General features: G+C 23.7%; 3 protein-coding genes across 9 annotated transcripts in view; 1 reads left to right on the top strand and 2 right to left on the bottom strand.

Annotated features, from left to right (window-relative positions):
• Window positions 1-314: 314 nt before the first annotated feature.
• Window positions 315-2,613, bottom strand: LOC129610235 (tyrosine--tRNA ligase, cytoplasmic). The gene is made up of 7 exons (XM_055522720.1): window positions 2,275-2,613; window positions 2,073-2,215; window positions 1,723-2,018; window positions 1,292-1,658; window positions 902-1,231; window positions 717-834; window positions 315-625 (listed from the first exon to the last, which is right to left on the bottom strand). Exons 1-7 carry the CDS (start codon window positions 2,473-2,475, stop codon window positions 497-499), a joined length of 1,584 nt encoding a protein of 527 aa, XP_055378695.1. The 5' UTR covers window positions 2,476-2,613; the 3' UTR covers window positions 315-496.
• Window positions 2,614-3,045: 432 nt separating this feature from the next.
• The window catches only part of LOC129610116 (elongation factor-like GTPase 1), a 42,601-nt gene continuing 24,077 nt past the window's right edge, over window positions 3,046-21,569 (top strand). Inside the window, exons 1-9 of one of the 2 annotated variants that reach the window (XM_055522492.1) lie at window positions 3,046-3,243; window positions 3,318-3,541; window positions 3,595-3,825; window positions 3,879-4,505; window positions 5,117-5,576; window positions 5,635-6,152; window positions 6,217-6,637; window positions 6,731-6,844; window positions 7,384-7,468. In XM_055522492.1, coding sequence (XP_055378467.1) covers window positions 3,114-3,243; window positions 3,318-3,541; window positions 3,595-3,825; window positions 3,879-4,505; window positions 5,117-5,576; window positions 5,635-6,152; window positions 6,217-6,637; window positions 6,731-6,844; window positions 7,384-7,391 — 2,733 coding nt within the window. In that variant the 5' untranslated portion in view covers window positions 3,046-3,113 and the 3' untranslated portion in view covers window positions 7,392-7,468. Of the gene's footprint in view, window positions 3,244-3,317; window positions 3,542-3,594; window positions 3,826-3,878; window positions 4,506-5,116; window positions 5,577-5,634; window positions 6,153-6,216; window positions 6,638-6,730; window positions 6,845-7,383; window positions 7,469-21,569 lie in introns of those variants that run through there. The other variant, XM_055522491.1, reaches the window with a different exon arrangement.
• On the bottom strand, window positions 8,770-21,147 carry LOC129610117 (tetratricopeptide repeat protein 39B-like). Of its 6 annotated transcripts, none has more exons than XM_055522497.1 (5): window positions 20,933-21,147; window positions 18,290-19,227; window positions 15,827-16,977; window positions 11,017-12,209; window positions 8,770-10,948 (listed from the first exon to the last, which is right to left on the bottom strand). In XM_055522497.1, the coding sequence occupies exons 4-5, from the start codon at window positions 12,194-12,196 to the stop codon at window positions 10,260-10,262; spliced, it is 1,869 nt and encodes a 622-aa protein (XP_055378472.1). In that variant the 5' UTR covers window positions 12,197-12,209; window positions 15,827-16,977; window positions 18,290-19,227; window positions 20,933-21,147; the 3' UTR covers window positions 8,770-10,259. The 6 variants fall into 6 exon arrangements, with proteins under 6 accessions (XP_055378472.1, XP_055378469.1, XP_055378468.1 ...); XM_055522494.1 differs by having other exon boundaries at window positions 18,290-19,192; XM_055522493.1 differs by having other exon boundaries at window positions 20,951-21,147.

The following is a 21,569-nucleotide window of genomic DNA, read 5'->3' as shown; positions in this document are numbered from 1 at the left end:
CAAAATATGTTTTACACTTCATAAACCGAAGAATTGTTTTTGAGGAAAAGTTTAATGTTCCACAAGAAATTTTTTTTGATTTTTTGGAAGTGCTTAAATTTTCTTATTCTTTTATACTTGTTTTAATGTTTAATTTTTTTTTATATTTTAACAAAATATTTGTTGAAAAATTCTCTCTGTTATCTCTGGTTCGATGGTTATTCCTTATCAGTCAATAGAAACAAAAAGTTTGCTCTCCTTATAGTTCAGCCATGGTGTGATTTCAGCATATGGTGTGATTTAGAGAATGTAATAAATTTTAAAGGAAAAAAATCTTATCGGGCGTTTTAATTTATTTATCGAAGCTGTTTCACGAATGTTATAAAAATTTACAAAGTAACATTTATATATGTATAATGTGCAATTTGCTTTTAAATTTTAAAACAGATAAATCACAAAACAATATTTTAAATTTTAATAAATACAAAAAAAAAAAAAATAGTATAATTCAAAGCACTTATTTTATTGAACAGTTCGCTAATCTACTTAAGATTTTTTGCCCATTCGGTGTTAATAAAAAGTTGTCTTTCCAAACAGCTTCACCATCTGAATTCGTTTTTAGGTCTGCTTGTAATTTTTCCCAGATCTATTATGTAAAAAAAAAGTTTCAGCAATAAACACCATATTTTTGTTTTTTTTTTATTTTTAGAATTCCAATTCTGAAGGTATATACTTACTTTTTTCTTTGGGTTTAATTGTTCATCTGGATTCCCTGAATATCCTTCGACAGTAATTTTTTCCCCAGCCGAACAATCTTCTGGAACTAAAATTGGCTCCACTTCTGTATGCTCAGTACTGTAAAAAATTTTCACATTTACCTAATTCTTAATTTCAACGTTTTTCTTTTACGAAAGTTACATACTTTGATGTACATAAAACCATTCCTTTGGATTCAATACCCCGCATTTTGGACGGCTTTAGATTGCATAAAACGGCTACTAAACGATCTTGCATGCTTTCTAAGGGAACAAAATTTGCTAAACCACTGACAACACTTCTTGGAACTGGTTCACCTACATCAATTTGTAGGGCATAGAGCGTATCTGCATCCGGATGTTTTTTCGCTTCAACAACTTTTCCTACGCGGATATCTAATCTATGGGGTCCATCTTCAACATCCGCAGGCGTATTAGATTTTTGTTTTGCTAAACCATTTGTTTTTCCAGATGGATAAGCTGCTTCGCTTAGTTTTCTTAAGAAGAAAAGAAGCATTTCTCAATTAACTACAATTTTAAAAATTTTTAATAATTACTTTAATTCTGGGTTTTCGAACTCTTTTCTGATTGGTTCCAATAATTTGTTTATATAGAATTCAACAGCACTTTTCAAATCCCCAGGATGTAAACTTTGTTCTGCAAATGCTTTTTCCAGATCATCATAAGTGTTAAAACATAAATCTCCGCCATTTTCTGGCTTTCGAGAAATTTGGAAACCTTCACCCTCTTTAAATAATGAAAATAAAACGTGTTTTACGAAAGATAGTAGTCCATTGTCTTGAATATTTCCTGGTTCACAGAAAGCTCTTTTTAATTTCTTTTTAACAGCTGCTGGGGTATCTAACAAATCAATTTTTGAGTCTTCTTCCGAAGAAGACATTTTTCCTCCAGCTAATCCAGGAACTATCGAGAATATTGATATTGATTTCTTATTCAAAACAAAAATTCTAGTTTTCTATTTACTTACCCATTGGGTTCATCAAATGAATTCTTTTTTCATAGCCAAGTGCTGGCAAATATTTTTCAGCAAAAGTGAAAATTTTTCTTTGATCGACACCACCGAACTGTGCATCGCATTTAAGATATTCCTCATCAAGCGCTTGGAGTCCGGGATATAGTAAACCTGATAATAATGGATACTCCACTTGTTTAACAACTTCAGCTCCAGCTTTTTTGGCATCATGCTGGGTGACCACCGAACTAAGTTTATAGACATCTAAAGTATATTCTTTAGAGAGTTGATATTGAGTTCCCTGTACAAATCTAAAATATTTAGGTGTATTTTATCATTTCTTAAAAACAGTTTTCTTGGCTTACTTTAATTTATCTAACGGAACACCAATAGATGTTAACATTGCTTTAATTACTGCTTCATAATATTTTGTTCTAAGTTCTAGTAGAGACCATGGTGCTTTCATATTATCTAAGTATGCATGTAGATCAGCGAATAATATTGTAACCTAATACATGTACAAGGTTAGGTAAATATTACTTTAATAAAATTTTATCGATTTCTTACCTCACAACCAGCTTTCAAAAAATCCGCTATTTTCGACATAGGAACAAAGTATGCTACATGAGGTTTGCCGGTTGTGGCTGTTCCCCAATATATTCTTAAATCTCTTTCTTTTAGTATTGATGTCATTTTATCATCTCCTAGAACTTCTTGCAAGTTCCTAGTGATAATTGATTTTTTAACTTCAGGTGAAATTTGTGCCATATTTTTAGATAATTTTCAAAATTTCCTCTAAGCAAAAGTTTATTTTCCTAGTAATATAACTACTAAAAAATCCTTGTGAAACCAATTAAAAAAATTTCACAAATGCTACAAAAATTGCAAAACACGTTTACCTTTCACCACTTTGCAATTTTGAAGGAATTTACGTCAACAAAGTCATCTAGTTTTCTTGTTATGATTCTGTTTTATAAATTGCCAACGTTTAGGGAATTTGAGTGGATTTTTAAACAAATATTTTTGCATTATTTAACACTATGTATCTTAATCATTCAATAAATAAAATATAGGAGTATGCTTTCATTCAACTTAATAAGAATGTTAACATAATATAATAAAATTTTTAATATTAGTTTCATATAAGCTTTACCAGTTTTTATAAATCTCTTTGCTCATATAAATTAAAACCGAATTAGAATTTACTTCCTTGAAAGATATTATGTTTATTGGGTTAAAATAAAGAAGAGAAAGGTTTTATGGGAACTAACCAGCTGATGATTGTTTTGTAAATAAAACATTTTATGTTATGATTTAACGCTGTCAACACGTGTTGATTCATAGCGCTTATAGTACATGTAAAGTTTTTTTAAGAATAATTATTGGAAAATAATTTTAATAGAAAAATGCCTTTTGTTGAATTGAAAAAGTTGATTGAATTACAAAATGAAATATCAAAAGTTCGTAATATTTGTATATTAGCCCATGTCGATCATGGCAAAACCACTTTGGCTGATTCTTTAGTAGCTAGTAATGGTAAATTAAACTAAATTCATTAATACGATTTCACAATTTGAAGAAATTTTTTAACATTTATTTTCATCTACAAGGAATTATTTCTCAAAGAATGGCTGGAAAACTTCGATATCTGGATAACCGTCCAGATGAGCAAGAACGTGGGATAACAATGAAAAGCAGTAGTATTTCTCTTTATTATCAAAACTTTCCTAATAGTGACGAATACCTAATAAACTTAATTGACTCTCCTGGGCACATAGATTTTTGTAATGAAGTATCAACAGCAGTTAGATTATGCGATGGAGCTATAATAATTGTAATGACAGTGGTTTTATATGTTATTTATCTGTTAAGATAAATTAATTTTAGGTTGATGTTCTTGAAGGAGTTTGTCCACAAACTAGAGCTTGCTTACAACAGGTTTATACTGAGAAACTAAAACCAGTATTATTGTTAAATAAAATTGATAGGCTTATATTGGAAAAGCAAATGTCACCTTTAGACGCGTATGTTCATATTACTCAAGTATTAGAACAGGTTAATGCAGCATTTGGAAATATATTTGCTTCTGATATTTTATCAAAAGAACAAACTACTTTGGTAATAATTTATCAATCTAGAAAAAGTGTTGAAAATTATAAAAATAATTTTAGGATAAGAATTATGTTTCAGCCTTAGATGAAGTTGATGATTCGAAATTGTATTTTTCGCCAGAGAACAAAAATGTTGTGTTCTGTTCAGCTTTAGATGGTTGGGCCTTTACAATCGATGATTTTGCTAAAATGTACTCGCAACGTTTAAATATTGAACCGAAAGAGTTGGAAAAAGCATTATGGGGAGATTATTTTTATAATGCAAAGAAGAAATGTTCTGTTTTGGGAGCCCAAGAAAAAGCAAAAAAACCAATGTTTGTTCAATTTATTTTTGAAAACCTTTGGAATCTTTATGATATTATAATAATAAGAAAAGATAAAGAAAAACTACCTGGTGTAGCAGAAAAACTTGGGGTTAAATTGCAAGCTAGAGATTTACGCTTAACGGAACCAAGAGCTCAATTAAAAATTTTATTTCAGCAATGGTTACCAATTGATACTTCAGTTTTAAAAATAGTTGTTGATAACATTCCATCACCAAAATGCATTGATGAAGAACGTTCGGAACAACTTCTTTGTTCGAGTAGTTACGATTTTAAAAGTTTCCCTATTCAAACACAAGAATTAAAAAAACATTTTGTCAACTGTAATCCAAAAAGTGAAACAGTTATTGCTTTTATTTCCAAGGTATGTAAATTAAATTCTATTTCTGAAAAGTATCTTTAAATTGAGTTTTGGATATTTATTTGATCTTAAAAATTTATTTTCGAAAACTTTAGTATAACATCAGTAAAATTTTTTGGAAAAGAAATCGAAATGAGAATTTTTGGAAAAGAAATCGAAATTTTTTATACTACGAATTCAAATAAAATGTCCTGTGTGCTATAAAAGGGCGCGTAAGTTGAAAAAGATATTGAATCTTATGAAAATTTAGGGAAATAAAAGTAGTTTACGTGATTGTGTTTTTAACATCGGACTCGCTATTTCTATTTTAGCACGAAAATTCATACTTCGATTGGTGGCCTGAAAAAGATAGATATATGTTCATAAATGACGTCATTCGCGAATCCTTTTCTTTTTATTAAAATAAAAAAAAAAACGGGATATTCATAGCCTAGCTACATTTTTAAAAATTCCCGTTTTCAATTGTGTTCAGTTAGAATTAGAAGCCACGCCACTTTAATTTAAAATTAATTTATTTAAAATTAAATATAGTGCTAAAGTAGGCTTGGATTATTAAATTTTAACTTTTTTTTTTAAATATTTGTACGTAATTCATTTTGTGGAAAATTTTTTAGATGGTAGCAGTGGAAAAATCAAAATTGCCGGAGAATAAACCTAAAAGGCTAACCCAAGAAGAATTAGACAAGAGAAGAGAAATTGCTAGGCAAAAAATATTAGAAAGGAAGCAACAGCAAGCAACGCAAGAAAATGCTGATTTGCAAAGTATTGAAAAAGGAATTGAAACGTTGGCGACTGATGATTCAAAAAATAACACAGAAGTCGAATCACAAAAAGAAACACTAGACGATAAAAACGATCATGTATTTATTGCATTTGCGCGAGTATTTAGTGGAACTATTAAAAAAGGAATGAAACTTTTTGCTTTATCGCCAAAACACAATCCAAAAATTTTAGAAGAAAATGCCGAGCAAATTGATTTCCCATATGTTGAACAGATTGTTGTGGGTGATTTATATCTATTTATGGGTGGTGATCTTGAGAGCCTTGAAGAAGTTCCAGCAGGAAATATAATAGGTAATATTTCATAGTTTTCAAATTTCCGTTGAATTAATTCCTTCAATATTTGGCGCAGGAATCGGTGGTCTAGAAAATGCAGTTGTAAAATCTGCAACTCTAAGTAGCAGTATTTATTGTCCCTCTTTTAGTGAAATGAATCAGATGGCAAAACCCATTCTTCGTGTTGCGATTGAGCCTGTTAATCCTTTGGAAATGCCGAAATTGTTGAAGGGCTTAAAATTGCTTAATCAATCCGATGCATGTGTACAAGTATCCCTACAAGAAACAGGAGAACACGTTATAGCAACTTTGGGTGAAGTTCATTTAGAAAAATGTGTCAGAGATTTGGAAGAGAGTTACGCTAAAATAAAACTGAATGTTTCCAAGCCAATTGTTTCATTTAGAGAAACTATTGTACCCGAAGCTACGGTTGATATGGTTAATGAAATGATTTTAAAAACAGAAAAGGAAGATATTTCAAAAAAAATTATCAACATTCAAACTGCAAATAAATCGTGTTCAATTGCTATGTTAGCTTTACCAATGCCTCAAAAAGTTACCGAAATATTGGAAGCAAACGTTGATATTTTTAAAGTAAAAAAAGATAATTTCTTTTTATCATTTTAATTTTAAAAATTTGTAAATTTCGTTATTATAGATTCTACTAGCTGTTACAAAATTTAATACTTTATCAGATAAACAAATTCTGATAATAAATCAGGTTAAAAACTCCTTGCAAACAGCATTAATCGACTTTAAAATCAATTTACCACATGATAAAAGTAATTTAGTGAATAAAATCTGGTCAGTTGGTCCTAAAAAGATTGGAACAAATATTTTATTAAACTTGAGCGATTACATACATTCAAATTTTTGGAACCCAAGCATTTCTATTAGTAAATCCAATCAAGAGGATGTCCGTAAGGATTTCGATTATTCATTTATAAATGGGTTTCAATTGGCTACAGCAGCAGGTCCTTTATGTGAAGAACCAATGACAGGAGTTTGTTTTTTGATTTTAGATTGGAAAATTGATCCAGAAACCGATTTTAATTCTAAAACTTTTGGACCATTTTCGGGTATGTTTATTTAATTGCTTGCATCATGTATGTTTTTTATCATATGTATATGTGCATAATAGCATAATACAACACTGATAAATAATATTTTAGGACAAATAATGTCTGCTGTTAAGGAGGGCTGTAAAAAAGCATTCCAGTTTCAACCTCAACGTTTAGTAACACCTATGTATAGTTGCAATATAGTTGTGAATGCTGATGTTCAAGGTAAGTGAAATGTTAAACTAGTATCTTAAATAAATTTCGAATGACGTAAATAAGTAATTTTATTAAGTGAATTTTAAATAACATTTCATATTTATATTAATTTTTATTGAATTTGAGTAAGTGCATTTCTACACTATACTAAATTTTTATACAAATCTCCAGTTTTTTGTTTAAAAATTTTATTGCAAATTTTTAAAAATGAACGTTTTGATTCAAATGTCGTAGATCGTATGGTTATTTCTGATCTTATGCTAAGGTTCATCTCTATTTTAAGTACAAATGAGAACGGAACGGCTTTTTTTCGAATCTTATTTGATATTGATGGCTCATTTACAAAGTAAATGACTTATTTCAAAAATTTCCAATTGTAATTAAAATTAAAAATTATTGTGATTGTTTTATTTATTTCTTTATTTAAAATAATTTATATTAATATTATTTCTAATAAATGCATCTTAAAATATCAAGTAAAATAAATAAATGAGTGTAGTTTAAAATATATAAGTTTTCTTTTTTTCTTTTTGTATGAAATTTTTTAGGGAAATAAACTGGACTTAAAGTTATAACTAAATAAAAAAATATATAATAATTATAAATTCATTTTTTAATAAAATTAAAATAAAAATAAATAAAAAATTCGCGCGCGCAAAATTTTTTATATTCTAAATTCTATCTAAAATAATTTAAATATGTATTAAATTTTACTTTTTATTTTTTTAATAATAAATTAAATAGTATTAAATCTTATTATTTAATTACAAATTACAAATGAGTCAAAAATTTGACTGTAAATATTGTTTTAGTTCATAACGTTAATTAATGCGACAGACAATTTTTTGTCAGTTTATTTTTGCAAATTTCCATTTCTTGTTTATGGTATTCTTATGTTTATTAAATGTAATATATTTATAAATAATTATGTTTAAAAATTTAAAATTCTAAAAAAAAAACTAATAAAGTAAAAGAAGTATAAATATATTTTTATATCCCGAAATAAAAGATTTTAAATAGTTGATAGCTTTTTCCTTGAAATCCACATCATTTTTATAATAAATTATCAGTCCCAATATAAAACAGAAATGCATTTAATTTTAAACTTAAAATTTAAATTAAAATATAATATTATTTATTTATTTGTTTACTTATTTATGTGTTTTTTAATAGATTTTTTTCTTTTATCAAATTAATTTTTATTTATTTATTTAAATATTTATATTAGAAGTATTATATTCTTTTATTCCTCCCATACTAGTGATGATTGAAATTCCATGACTTTATCCCATGGGAATTCTGGTATTAATTCATCACTTTCCATTAAATTATCTATATCATTAATAGGTATTGAACGTTTTTCCCTTAATGATAATATTTTTTCTTCTTGATTTTCTGTACCACTTCCAGTACTATTTTCAATAGTATCTTGATCACTTTCTGTTATATCACTTGAATCTTCAGCAACAATTGAATTAGTTTTTCGTTCATTATTACGTCCGTATACGGATCCAGAACCACTGCCAGGACTAAAATGATTTATTTGTATATCTGAATAATCTTTATGTGTATTGGAACCGGATCCAATAATTGGTGAACTTTCTGGTCTATTTAAATATTGATAATTTGCTTGATGTTGAAGTTGATAGCTATCATGAATTGGTGATTGTTGCTGATAGCCACCTGATGATGATGCTGATGGTGATGGTCTATTATCTTTAATTATACCATATTTATTTTGTGTATTGGGAATATAATATGGTTTTTGAAGTTGATAACGTTTTGGTGGTTGTACAGATGGTTTACGAACTGAATAACCAGGTTTAACACACATCATTCCAAAAACTCGTATGCCTGGTACACTAGCATATGTGGGTTGATCATGTGCCATTGGACCTTCTGCAAAAATTAGAAAAAAGTTCCAAAGTTAATGTTATGATTAATAAAAACAATATATGTATTTCGATTCGAAAACAAAAAAATAAAACAAAATAAGCCATGCTTTATTCAAACATAGACTTAAATAAATTTCATTAAATAGAAATTCAAAGATTTTGAATTCCTTTTTGTCAAAATATTTAAGGATATTGACAGTACCTGTTAATTGTGTGCCATGTTTATATGGCGATCATTTTGTTCTTACGAAGAATGAGCCATACAAGAAAATAAAATGTTTGTACAAAAATATACTAAAAAAATTTAATAACATGGATTTATTTAGATGATCTCTGATTCTTTTCAATATATGCGCCCTTATGATAAGGACATAAGGTTACAATTCTCATGAACTGTTCATCTCATATATCACTGTTATAATACAACTAATACTTTTAAAATTAATCATGTATGTATATGCAAATATGGTTAGGTATAGAATTAATTGAAGATTTGATTTTAAAAATTCATTACTGGGTAAATAGATAGGAATTGTCAGTGAGCAAGAGGTGAGCATATGATGTTTATAAAATTAAATTGTCTCATTTAAACATCAAGTTCAGAACAAATGGCACTTTTCTACAGTGTTTCTATTGCAAATCATTTGCAAAATCTATTAATTTATTTTCAAGATTGCAGCATAAATTGTCGTAACGCATATATTTTTATAAACAACTTTGTTGAAAGTTTTGTTATTTTAATTTTTACTAAATTTTGTTTTTAAAGACTTGTTTGTGTTGAATTTTCACTCCCAAATTAAAGAGTAGATAGAAAATCTACTGTTAAATTTGATCCCTTGAAACATTATGTCATTGCTTCCCTTATTGTATATCAAAATATCATTGCAACGTTTAGTAAATTTCTGGGTGCTCTAAATTTGCAACAATTTTAAACTTCATTGCAATTTCCGTCTGGACTTATAAATAAAAGAGAGTAAATTACTAAAATTCAAAAGTGATTAATTTTTTTCTTTATTTTTTTTTTTAAATTTTGTTTTTGATTTTGAATATATTTTATTTTTTTTTATTAACCTTTAGATAGTTGAACGAAAAACAAAAAATAACCCAAAACAATCCTAAAAAAAATAAAACAAAAAATTTCTCATAAAACATGAGAATAAAATAAAATAAAAATTGAAATTTTAAAAATACATAATTAAGTAACAAAATATTTCAGTTTTTGTAGTGAAAATTTTACATTTTTAACAATTACAATTTACGATTACTTATTTACATTTTTTTCTTATTAAAATATAAATTACAATCATATTTATTTATGATTTTTTATTCCAAAACGTTTTGCTTTAATTATTATTTTCCATACATATTTCAAAAAGGCGATAACATTAATAATATTAATTTTATATAGATATAGTAATATATATATTTAAATATAAAATATATATATATATATATATTTAATTTACAATAAAGCCGTATTAAATATTTATTAATGTATATTTTGTACATAAAATAAATGAAAGAAGATTTTAATCTTGTAATGGATTTATATATTCATTAGTTTTGCCTTTAAGATCTGTTAAAGCTGCATGTATTCGAAAATGTAATCTTGATTCTAATGAATATCCTGTATAATTTTTTTTAACATCTTCCATACAAGCTATAGCATTATCTTTTTGACCTTGTTCAGCATATATTAAACCAATTTCAACAATTGCATATGGTATTAAATATGTATCTTCTTTAATTTCTGATTTAAATGCTATTACTTGTTCTAAACATTTAATTGCTTGTAATGGACTTTTCATATAACGTAAGCATGCACCTTTTAATAATAATGTTAATGCTTTATTGTCAACGTCATAAGGTTCTTTCTTATTTTTTTCAAGTAATTCATTCAATTTTTTATCAATTATTCTTAAAATACCATCAGCAATATGAAAATGTTTTCCGGCAACTTTAAATATATTCCATAAATACATTAATTCAATAGCAGGTAATACTAAATTTCTTTTTTGGGCAAAAAATCGATCACATTTTTTACATATAAATTTTTCCATTGGTAATGATTTACCAGCAATTCTTTGTTTATAACCTGGTGCATCTTTCATTAATAAATCTATAGTCTTACGATCTAAATCACTTAATTCGTTGGGTTGTAACATTAATAAAACTGCTGCTTTTTGGTATGAATATATTGTACGTGACCATCTGCTACCTAAAAATATAATTAAATATTTGTAATTTATTAAAATTTAAATAAATATATAAATATAAATTATTAACCTTCAACTAAAAAACCAGCATATAAACTTGATTCTCTCCAATCTAATTTTAAACAATTAACCCATAATAATTCCCAAAAACATAAATGATGAAATTGTGGCCAAACATTTTGTGATCGCCATGATTTTTTATACCATTTAATTGATTCATCTAAATTTCCTTTCATAAATTCTAATCTTCCTTTAAAAAATAAGAACCATGCACCTTCTGGATAAGTTCTTAATTGTTTTGTTAATATTTCATCACAGAAATCTAAATCGCCTTCTTGATGACTTAATACGAAACAAACAATTAAATGATAACCTAATAATTGCATGACACATAATACTTGTCGTATACCAGGTAAATTATAACCAGCAATTAAATCTTGTAAACCAACTTGTTTATTACCAGAAAAACCAATAAATTCTAATAATTTAATAACACGACCTGGTAATAATGATATCATTAAATTAAATGAACCAATTCCCATACGTACACCACTTTCAAAATGTGCTTTTGAACTATCTGATGACCATTTTCTTTGATTTAATATAACAGCACATTCTTTATAACTATTAAAACAATTTCTTATTTTCATACCACCTTTAATTAAACTACTTAAAGTTTCATCTTCAATAAATGTTAACATAGCTTTTAATAATAATGCTTCAGCTGAACATAATTCAGCATGTACTTCGGTTTCTGTATATTGATCATAATTTGGTCTACGGAATGTTTTACCTAATGATTCTGTTATTGTATTTTTTCTTCTATAACGATTACATACACTTAAACAACGTTTTAATGATTCAGATGCTTCTTGTATATGCTGTTGTTCAAATGTTAATATTGCTTCAAGAAATGCAAATACACATGCACCAATTGAATGATACATTGATGTATTTGCCCATGGTTGCATTAAATTTCTTGCATCATCAAATTTATTATTAAAAAAATAATTAATAGCTAATTTTGCTTCTTCTAATGCCGTATCTAAATCCATTTCAAATTGTGGTGCATCAATATCAACAGCATCTTGAAAATCATCATCATCATCAAGTATTTGTGTATTACTATAATTTGATGTTGATGTACCAGGGCTACCGTGACGTTCAATTGATAATCGACGTATTGATGATGGTGCTTGTTGACCATCTGTGGTATTGTCATTTTTATGTACATGTTTTGCTGACTTCATGTTTGATTTTTTCCTAAAAGAAATTTTTTTTTGATAAAAATTCTAAATTACAAAATATTTAACAACAAAATTTAACTATGTATGTATGTATGTACGTGTTTTGTTTTGAATAAATTAATTGCTATTAACCAAGTCTGTTAGTAACAAATTTCAACATTTATATAAAAATATCAGCATTTTAAATAATTTATATATAAATTTATAAATAAACACAATGATCATCATCTTACGTTCTTAAAAAATTCAACTTCATTTTATGGTTTTATATCGGAATTTTGATCTTGACTGCTTTACTTTCTAACGTCGATTGAATTTGTTTTAAAAGAAATTAAAATTTTGTGCTTTTTAAAAGCTTTTTGTTGTAAATAAATTTAGAAATTAAAATAGTTAAGATTTATAAGTGTTTTAATATTTTAAGTCAAGTTATTTTTTTTGTTTTTTTATGAAAAGTTTTCATTTACGTTATAACCTAACTAAATATTATACGGGATGAATTTAAATTTGACATGAAATTATAAAAAACGATTATGTATAGGTACTTTTTTTAATTTATTATTAAATCATATCATGTTTTGTTGATTATCACGGTCAAAAATGAAAAAAAGAAAAAATTCGAAGTCAATAACATTAAAAGCTAGCGAAAAATTTATAAAGAAAAAGTGAAGATATATTTGAAATCAATGCCAAAATGTCTATCAGCTAAGTAATATTAATTAGATTGCTATAAATCAATAAATTCAGAATACAAAAATTATAAGAAATTTTGAGTTATAAAACGTTCAAAAATTTTACAGCGAAACTTACTCCATATACGAGTACATATATTTAATAATTAATAAATACTTATGTATATTTAATAAACAAAAATGTTGAAGAAATTTTTTGGTAGAAATTCACATCATGTAGCAACTTCTAATTTAAATTTAGCACAATTAAGAATTGTTATTTAAATTTTCTGTGTAATCAAAAGTTTGAATATAGTTTTTGTTATCAAAACGTCTAGATGGTAAGATGAAATTAATGGAGGCGTTGATTGTATTGTTTATTTTTTTTTTATTATTAAAATATAGAAAAATGCATTAATTAAGCGTGAACATACTTTTGTGTTAGTTTTCTTTCTTTTTTTTTTCGCAAAGATCACAAATTATTAACGCAATTATTTTGAAAATTTAGTTTTGTCTTACACCTACACTTCAAAATAGTATAACAAATACGGATTTGCCGCACAATATACTTATAACTTTAAATTATGTATTATTAATATATTCTTATATATACGAGTAGTTAGTAGAAACTGTTATTCGTAATATTATAGACAAACTGAGAAATTTTTTAATAATTTGAATTTTGAGCAATTATTATTAATTAATTATATAATTATATGTATACTATAATCATAAAATATTATAACTTATATGTATATATGTATATATGTTTAGCTTAAAGTAAAATATTGTGAAAATTTTAATTGTGATATTCTCATTAAAATTCAATCTACTCTAATTTTTAAAACAAATTACCGTAGAAATATTATTTTTGAAAGCATTTATCTTACGTAATATTTTAATATCTTTGATTAATTTTAAGTAATTTAAATATTTCTTTTATCAGTTTAATTGTTCATATTAAACTTTTTTTTTGGTAATTATTATTTTATAATAATTTTAATTTCTTGTGTAATTTCCATTGTTAGGATCACATATATTTTGATTCTACTGTATAAAAATAATTACAAATAAATATTTATTTTAAAGATTTCAGATAGCATAAAGAATTATAATTTAATATCAAAAAATCGAATAAAATATTGAAATTATTTTCTATTATTTTTTCATTTTAATCATAAATTTTTTAATGTGTATACATATTGTGGTCTCCCAAATACAGTCTATTTAAAATAAATTATGTTAAAAAAAAACAAATATAAATTTATAATTTATTATACAACTATATAGTGTTATTTTTTTTTTGGAATTATATTGTTATATATATATATATATATTAATATATATTTGATTTTACTATCTGTTTTTTAATTTTATTTCATGTCATTAAATAGAATTTTCCTTTATATAGTAATTTCGTATAATATTGTAAATAAAATCTAGTTAATTTATTCTTACCTCAATTTAAATAAGAAATTCTTAGCCATAATTAGATTTAAATTCAACTACATATACTAATTTTCTAAATAATTTTAATTTTTTGGTTACTTCTTAGATTTTTTTTTTTTAATATATAGGCATAATATTAGCATTAGAGCTAAAAATTTTAAGTCTGTATACATTTTTTTTAATGTAGTTAATATACGATTAAAAATATATATTGTATTTTATTCTAATATTGTTCATATATACCTATGTATAGATATATTAAATTACATAAATGTTTCTAGTCAATGATTTAAAGATAAATAATATTAGTTGGGTTATATTGTCGCAAGTGTTTTTAATTGAGTAAATATTAAGTTTTGTGTATAGACTACATTTTTAAAATTCTTACCAATTTTTTTTTTTGTAAATTATATTAATTTAATTTAGATTAAAATAATATTTGAAAGGAAGAGTTTGTAAAATAGAGAAACAATTTTAATTAATTTATAGACAGTAATTTTATGAAAATAAAATTTAATAGGATAAGGTTTATATATTTTTATATTTGAGTAAAATTCAAATCTTGAAGTTTTTTTGTTTTTGATTCAACAAACAGTGTTTTCACTCAAAAAATTAGTTTTTTTATTTAGAAAAAAAGCAGTCTCAATACAATTTGCTATATTTTATAGCGTAATTTAAATTGAAAAAATTTGAAGACCCTGTAACAAAAATCGATATTGGTGAATTAAAATGGAGAGATCAATTGAATTTCTTTCCTGTGTTATGAAAGCTTATTTTCAGTCTGTTAAGCTCAATAGTCTGTCTTCAGCTATTTTTATAAATATATAGCCGAAATTTCAAATAAAATGTATTTCATTTCAATTAAAATCTACTTTATTAGTCAGCTATATTGTTTGTAATAAATGTTATTTAAATGGATTGTGGATTTGGTCAACAATCTCATATATTATGTTAAAACGATTTGGTTAATATTCTGACAAACAATAAAATTCCAACTATATAATTTAAAATATAAGTACTTTTACATCTTATATTTTTAATATTTTAATTTATTTAAATTCACAGTAAAATTTTTCTATCTCGTGCTCTCCATATGACGAACTTTAATTTAACTTGAGTTATTTATTTTTGTTTACTTAGCAATTTGAAATATCTATTCAAATTGCTAAGTAAACAAAATTCTATATGTAAATTTTATATGCACATATTTTAGTTTTTCTCACTTAAATTTTTCTCTGTTTTGAACTATTTTCCGAGATTGAGAGAGTTCGAGACAAAGAAGTTCCACTGTATATATTGAGCTAATATTATTATTAGTTATCAAAATTAATTAGTAGACTTTATACTAATATTAACCAACCTATTTTTTTTTTTTTTTTTGACTTGGTCAAATTCGTCTGTGATTCAAATGTGTCATCTAAATACGTACATACATTTATATACATTATGTAATAATTTTTATGTTTTATATATTAAAAAAAATATTTATAAAAAAAAATCTTTATTTTCAACCTACCTTTATTTTATTGATCCAAATCGAGTTTTTAAATAATAATTTTGTTTTTCTTATGTTGTGCTTCTATGCAAGAATTAAAATATAAAAAATAAACAAAATACTTTATGTTCTTCCCTTTTCGTTTTGTATCGGTCTTCTATTTTTAATTTTCTCTAAATTTTTTTTTTTTATATTGAAAAATAAAATTGTTATTTTTTATAAAAAAAAAAAAAAAAAAAAATCCAAGATATAATTTATGTATTTTTTTTTTTTTAAATAATATTAGTATATCGGTAGCATATAGGCATGTATTCGTTTTTTTTTAGTTACAATATTATTTGTATACTGTTGAGTTGAATGACTAAAACGAAAAATCCAATTTAATTTTAATATTTTGTTCTACTTTCTGTTGTTGATTTATAATTTATTATGACATATATATAGTACATATGTATGTATATATATATATATATATATATTTTTATTCTTTTATATTTAAATTAATGGTAAAAATCTCCAGAAATGTTGATAATTATTCTTTATTTTGTTTTTGATATTTACTTTTGTATTATTTATTGAACTGTTATATTATATTGCTTATTGTGTACATATAATTTTTATATTTTATATTCTTTAAGGAATTTCCATTAATGTATATGTATGTATGTAAAAACACCAAAAAATTCTTGAAATCCAACTTATTATTTATAAATCATATATTTTATACTTTCACTGTATTTTTAATATATTGTTGTTAAACTCGTACGTATGTATGTAGGTGAATATTTCAATGTTTATATAAATATAAGGTGTTTTAAGGTATATTCAAAATGAATTACAAATATGTACCTACATGTGTACATAATATTTTTGTCAATAAAATTTTCAGTTTCTTTTCAGTTGAGTTGAGTCATTCACAAGATTTTATTTCATTTTGGATTTTTTTTTCCGTTCCTTTCTCTTTTATTTCTTTGCTTTATAATATTTCTTCTTAATTTTTTTTTTTGTTTTCCATAAACTCACAATATATTTTATATATAATAAGTTCGTATTTCCGTATTTATAATATTTAGTTTTATTTATATACGTAAATGAATATATTTATATACTTATATAGAAAATATATAATATGCTGTGATTTTAAGTATGTAATATCAACATGTCCACTTGAACTAAAAATATAAAACAATAATAAATTGTATATATAGTAATTATTATAAATATAGGAAAGGCGGTTTTTTTTTTGTTGAAAAATAAATTATATGTATATTGTTTGTATATTCTTCGATATATACATATACGTAAAATATATAATTAAAAATATTGTTATTATGGTTATACTTAAGGTATATGAGTTATAATTCTTATTAAAGACGTAGGGTGTTCACTGCGAAAACTAATAATACAAACTATTGTGTTGTGTATAGTGTGATGACGGCATTATTATTATTTTGAATTTGATTAAAAGAGTGAAATTATAATATGTATGTGGGTTTATGATGCATATTTATAAAAATACGCATACGCTGTTGTTATACAAATAATATACATATACCTATATATATATACTTATAGCAAAATTTAGAATAAACTTTAAAATACCTATAAGGAAAATAAAAAATAATATTATAGAAAAGTTCTTGGAAAAATATTTGATATAAAACATGCATATACGTTTAATTGAATATATGAAAAAGAATGTAATTTTTTAAAAAGTCTGAATATATGCAATTTAATCTTATTTTTGTTTTGAAAAAATCTTAGTTGCGAAGAAGAAAATCTCTTTGCTTGTTTATACATACTATATTGAGAGCATCAATTCAGTTAGTATTGGTAGAAATCCTGTTGCGTACTAAGCAAAATTAAGTAAGAATTATTTTGCCTATTAATCAAAAATTATAAGAGTTTTAGCGGAAATATAGACACATATTTACATACACATGCATTTTAAATATATGTATGTCGAAAATGTATTATATGTTTTTGAAATGACATTTTATTTGAAAATTTGAAAATATTTAATTTTCTTTTCAATATACCACAATTAAATTTCATATACTAATTTAATGTTTTTTCAAATAAAATATTACAATTTCCCTTGAAAATATATGAAGTTGTTTATATTATTAAAATCTTATAAAATATTTAAGCTGTGTAATTTTAAATATATAAGATGAAGAAGTATGTACATAGGAGTTTATATGCATTAACAGTATAACAGTATTCATATACTTATTTATAAATAGTTTACAAGAGAATTTACATTGTTGTAATTTTGAAAAATCATTAAAAATAAAATCATCTGTTTTATTTATTGTGAAATTTTATACATGTGCTTTATACACTTACAGTGTCATCACTTTCAATATTGATTACAATGCAATATTATTTTTTTATTTTTCTATGAAACCCTGTACATAAAATATTTTTTATAATTATTATTTATATTATATATGCGTATACATTTATAACACTTATACTTACCTATTTTTTTTTTTAATATTCCTTTTTTTTTGTATAAATATGTTTTAAATGTTTACATACAACGGTGCGTTCTTTCTTTTTCTGTTTTTTTGCTTAATAATTTTCCACTAAATATTAAAAATATTCTTAAAAGAATGTATGTATGTACCCAAGTGTGTATATCAATACTTTAAGTACAATTGTATATTTTTGGTTTTTTATGTAAATATTCCAAAATAATAATTGTTATTATGTGAGAATATTATTTGTTAATGATGTTTTTTTCTTGTTCTCCTTTCGTTCCTTGTCAAGTAAATATAAAATTCACATTTTTGTGTTATACATAAGAAAAAAAGATCCTTATATTTTTTAGATAAAAATTATGAGTACATTCGCCTGTTCTCTTTTTTTTTGGTAAACAATTTTGTTTATATAGATTTTGGATCTCTATTTTGAATATTTTTTTGTTATACTTATAGAAAAATAAAAAATATTCTTTCAATTTAAGTATAATACTTATGTAATTCAATAATAATTTAAATAAATTTTCGTTGTCGAAATTATTGTTATACTGTTGTGTTTAAGAATATTAATTTTATACTTTTGTTATTACTTTTTATTATTGTTATTATATTATTAGTAAATACTTTATGAAATATTGTTCTTATTGTGATTACACAATTCTTAAACAAATTTAAGTACTTTATATTTTGAGTAAATGTTTTTTTATTTATTTTTTGTATTCTATTCTATCAAGAGTACTTTGGCATTAAATTATTCATTTATAATTTAATATTTTAATTGTTTTAAAATTTAACACTTTTATCACTTTCAATTGGTTGTTCTTTTTAGTACGAGTAAATTACTTTGATTGTTTTGTTTAAACACTATTAATTATGTTCAGATTCTTGAAGATTGTTCTTACTAGTAATATGAAAATAAAATATATACTTTATTTTCTACAATATAAAATATTATAGACATAAAATTTAAATAATCAATAAATAATATTTTCATAAAATAATATTTATAATTACTTTTATTAATTAGTTTTTTTAATTAATAATACTCAATAAAATGTGAAGAGGTCTACACAACCATTCAAATTCAAATGATAATTATGAGTATTTTACATGTGTAAAAATAATCGAAACATTTTATATATGATTTGAACTTTATAACACTTTTGATATTATTAAAGAAAAAAAAAAAATAGGAAATTAATATTATTATGCGAGTATAATTATATATACATATATGTAGGTAAAGCGTACCGTATAGATTATTAATAAATATTATTTTGTAATTAAAAATTTTCCGGTTGTAAACATCATAATAATAATAGCAATAACAGATTATATTTTAATAGAAAATAAGTAGTAGATATAGATTTATAGCAATTATATATATATATATATATATATATATATATATATATATATATTTTGGTACCCATATTAGTGTACTTCTATTTGTATAACATTATCAATGAATATTATATAGTACAATGAGTGTACTATAAAGTATGTACATATGTACTATATAATTAATTATATTTCAAATAAATAATAATATACAATAAATATCACTAATTGTTATACATGTACCCCTACATAATGTATTTCTATATCTGTTCTCCTATCTAATCGAGAAAGTTTAAAAAAAAAAGAAAAGGAAAAATTTTGAAAAAAATTAACTTTGATATTAAAAATACATAAAAAAAAGCAGAAAACGATTCTAATTAACTGTCATACATGAGTACAAACTTTAGATAAGGTACTAGATTACAAAATTAGAATAATTTTTTGTGTTATAAAATTTTGTTAATTATTTTTTTTAGAAAAATATCAATTTGATTTTTTTTAATAATTTTCTTTTTTAAGTTCAATTTAATTGAGTAAGCAAGCAAGCACATAAATAATAAATTTTTTTTGATTTCACTGCGATAATGACGTTTAATTGTAAAGCAATATTACTGTCATTTACAAAAATAACTTTTTCATTTTCTCTTGTTTTTGTTTTTGTATATTTTATTTTTTAATTATTAAGTTCTTATTTTATTATATACTCGTATGTATGTATATGTACAATTTAGTATATCGCTTTTTATTATTTATTTATTTTTGTAACTAACACTTTTTTTTTTACAGTTGAGTGTTTTTTCATATATTTTTATTTTTTTTCACTTTGTTGAATAATTTTTATTCTGACCGTCTGCAACGATATGTGAAAATCAACGAACCTGAGAATTTGATTTTAATTTATTTTTTACTTTACTTTACTTTATATGTTAGCTACATTATACACATACGTATAATATGTATTTTGAAAATCGATAAAATTCTCCAGCTGCTCTGCAATAATTTCCATCTACTATTGTCATAAGCAGAAGCAGCGTGTAGTATTAAAATGTTTATTTTTTTTTCTACTCTTATTTTTTTATTTTCACTCTTGACAAGTTTATAGGGGAGTACAACAATAACAATATTTATAATTTCAAGAAAAAAAAAAACATAAACAAAAAATTTCTATAAAAAGTAAAGGTAAAAAAAAATTTTAATGAAATGTCAAAATTTTATAACGTAAAACAAAAATTACAAAATAAGGAAATGTAGGTAGAATTTCTTTTGTATTTATTTTAAGAACGTGTATTTATGTGCTTACACTCATTGATATATTTACATTGAAAATTTTATTTTCACTGCACTTATTTTGTTACCGAATCGCCACTAGTTCAGCCGAAGAAAGATAAATTTTAAAAGATTATTAAAATTAAATTTTTTTTTTGTGGCAGTCTCTTAAAATATTTTTTATCATCGACAATACTGTTACAAGTAAAATTTAAGACTAAAATTAAATTTTAAAAGATTTTTTGTTTTTCATTTAATTTTATTTTACTTTTAATCATTAATTATATTGTTATATTTTTTTTCTCGATATACGCGTGTATATTTTTCCAGAAAAGAAAATATAATGTGATATAAAATGAGAGGATTTCTTTAAATACTACTATACTACTACTACAATTGAATTAAATTGATAAAAATATAAAATACTTAAAGTTTACGTATTTTTATTTATTTTGAGAAAGTCAAATTTTTCTCAAAAGTAAATTTTTCTCTTAATATTATTGAAGTATGGCAGTTAGGCTTGGTAGTATATATGTTCTCTCTTTATTTATAAAAAGAATGCAAAAGACAACAATATATAGATTACGTTACGAAATAGCGGCAACATTATCAGACTTCGTTTAGTGGTAAAGTGGAGTAAAATTAGTTGTATATTAATTTTCCATATTAAT

This window comes from Condylostylus longicornis, unplaced genomic scaffold (genome assembly GCF_029603195.1).
Source record: "Condylostylus longicornis isolate FDR11 unplaced genomic scaffold, ASM2960319v2 ptg000044l, whole genome shotgun sequence".
NCBI lineage: Eukaryota > Metazoa > Arthropoda > Insecta > Diptera > Dolichopodidae > Condylostylus > Condylostylus longicornis.
Note: the sequence above shows the minus strand (reverse complement) of the source record. Positions and strands in the feature narration are given on the sequence as shown.

Bases quoted from the DNA above. Each gene is read 5' to 3' on its own strand.
- LOC129610117 (XM_055522497.1), bottom strand. From the start codon at position 12,196: ATGAAGTCAGCAAAACATGTACATAAAAATGACAATACCACAGATGGT. The intron at 10,949-11,016 runs GTTAATAATTTA...TTATATTTTTAG, and splicing joins TGCTGGTTTTTTAGTTGAAG to GTAGCAGATGGTCACGTACA.
- LOC129610235 (XM_055522720.1), bottom strand. From the start codon at position 2,475: ATGGCACAAATTTCACCTGAAGTTAAAAAATCAATTATCACTAGGAAC. The intron at 2,019-2,072 runs GTAAGCCAAGAA...TAAATATTTTAG, and splicing joins GTTCCGTTAGATAAATTAAA to ATTTGTACAGGGAACTCAAT. The intron at 1,232-1,291 runs GTAATTATTAAA...TTTCTTCTTAAG, and splicing joins TTCGAAAACCCAGAATTAAA to AAAACTAAGCGAAGCAGCTT.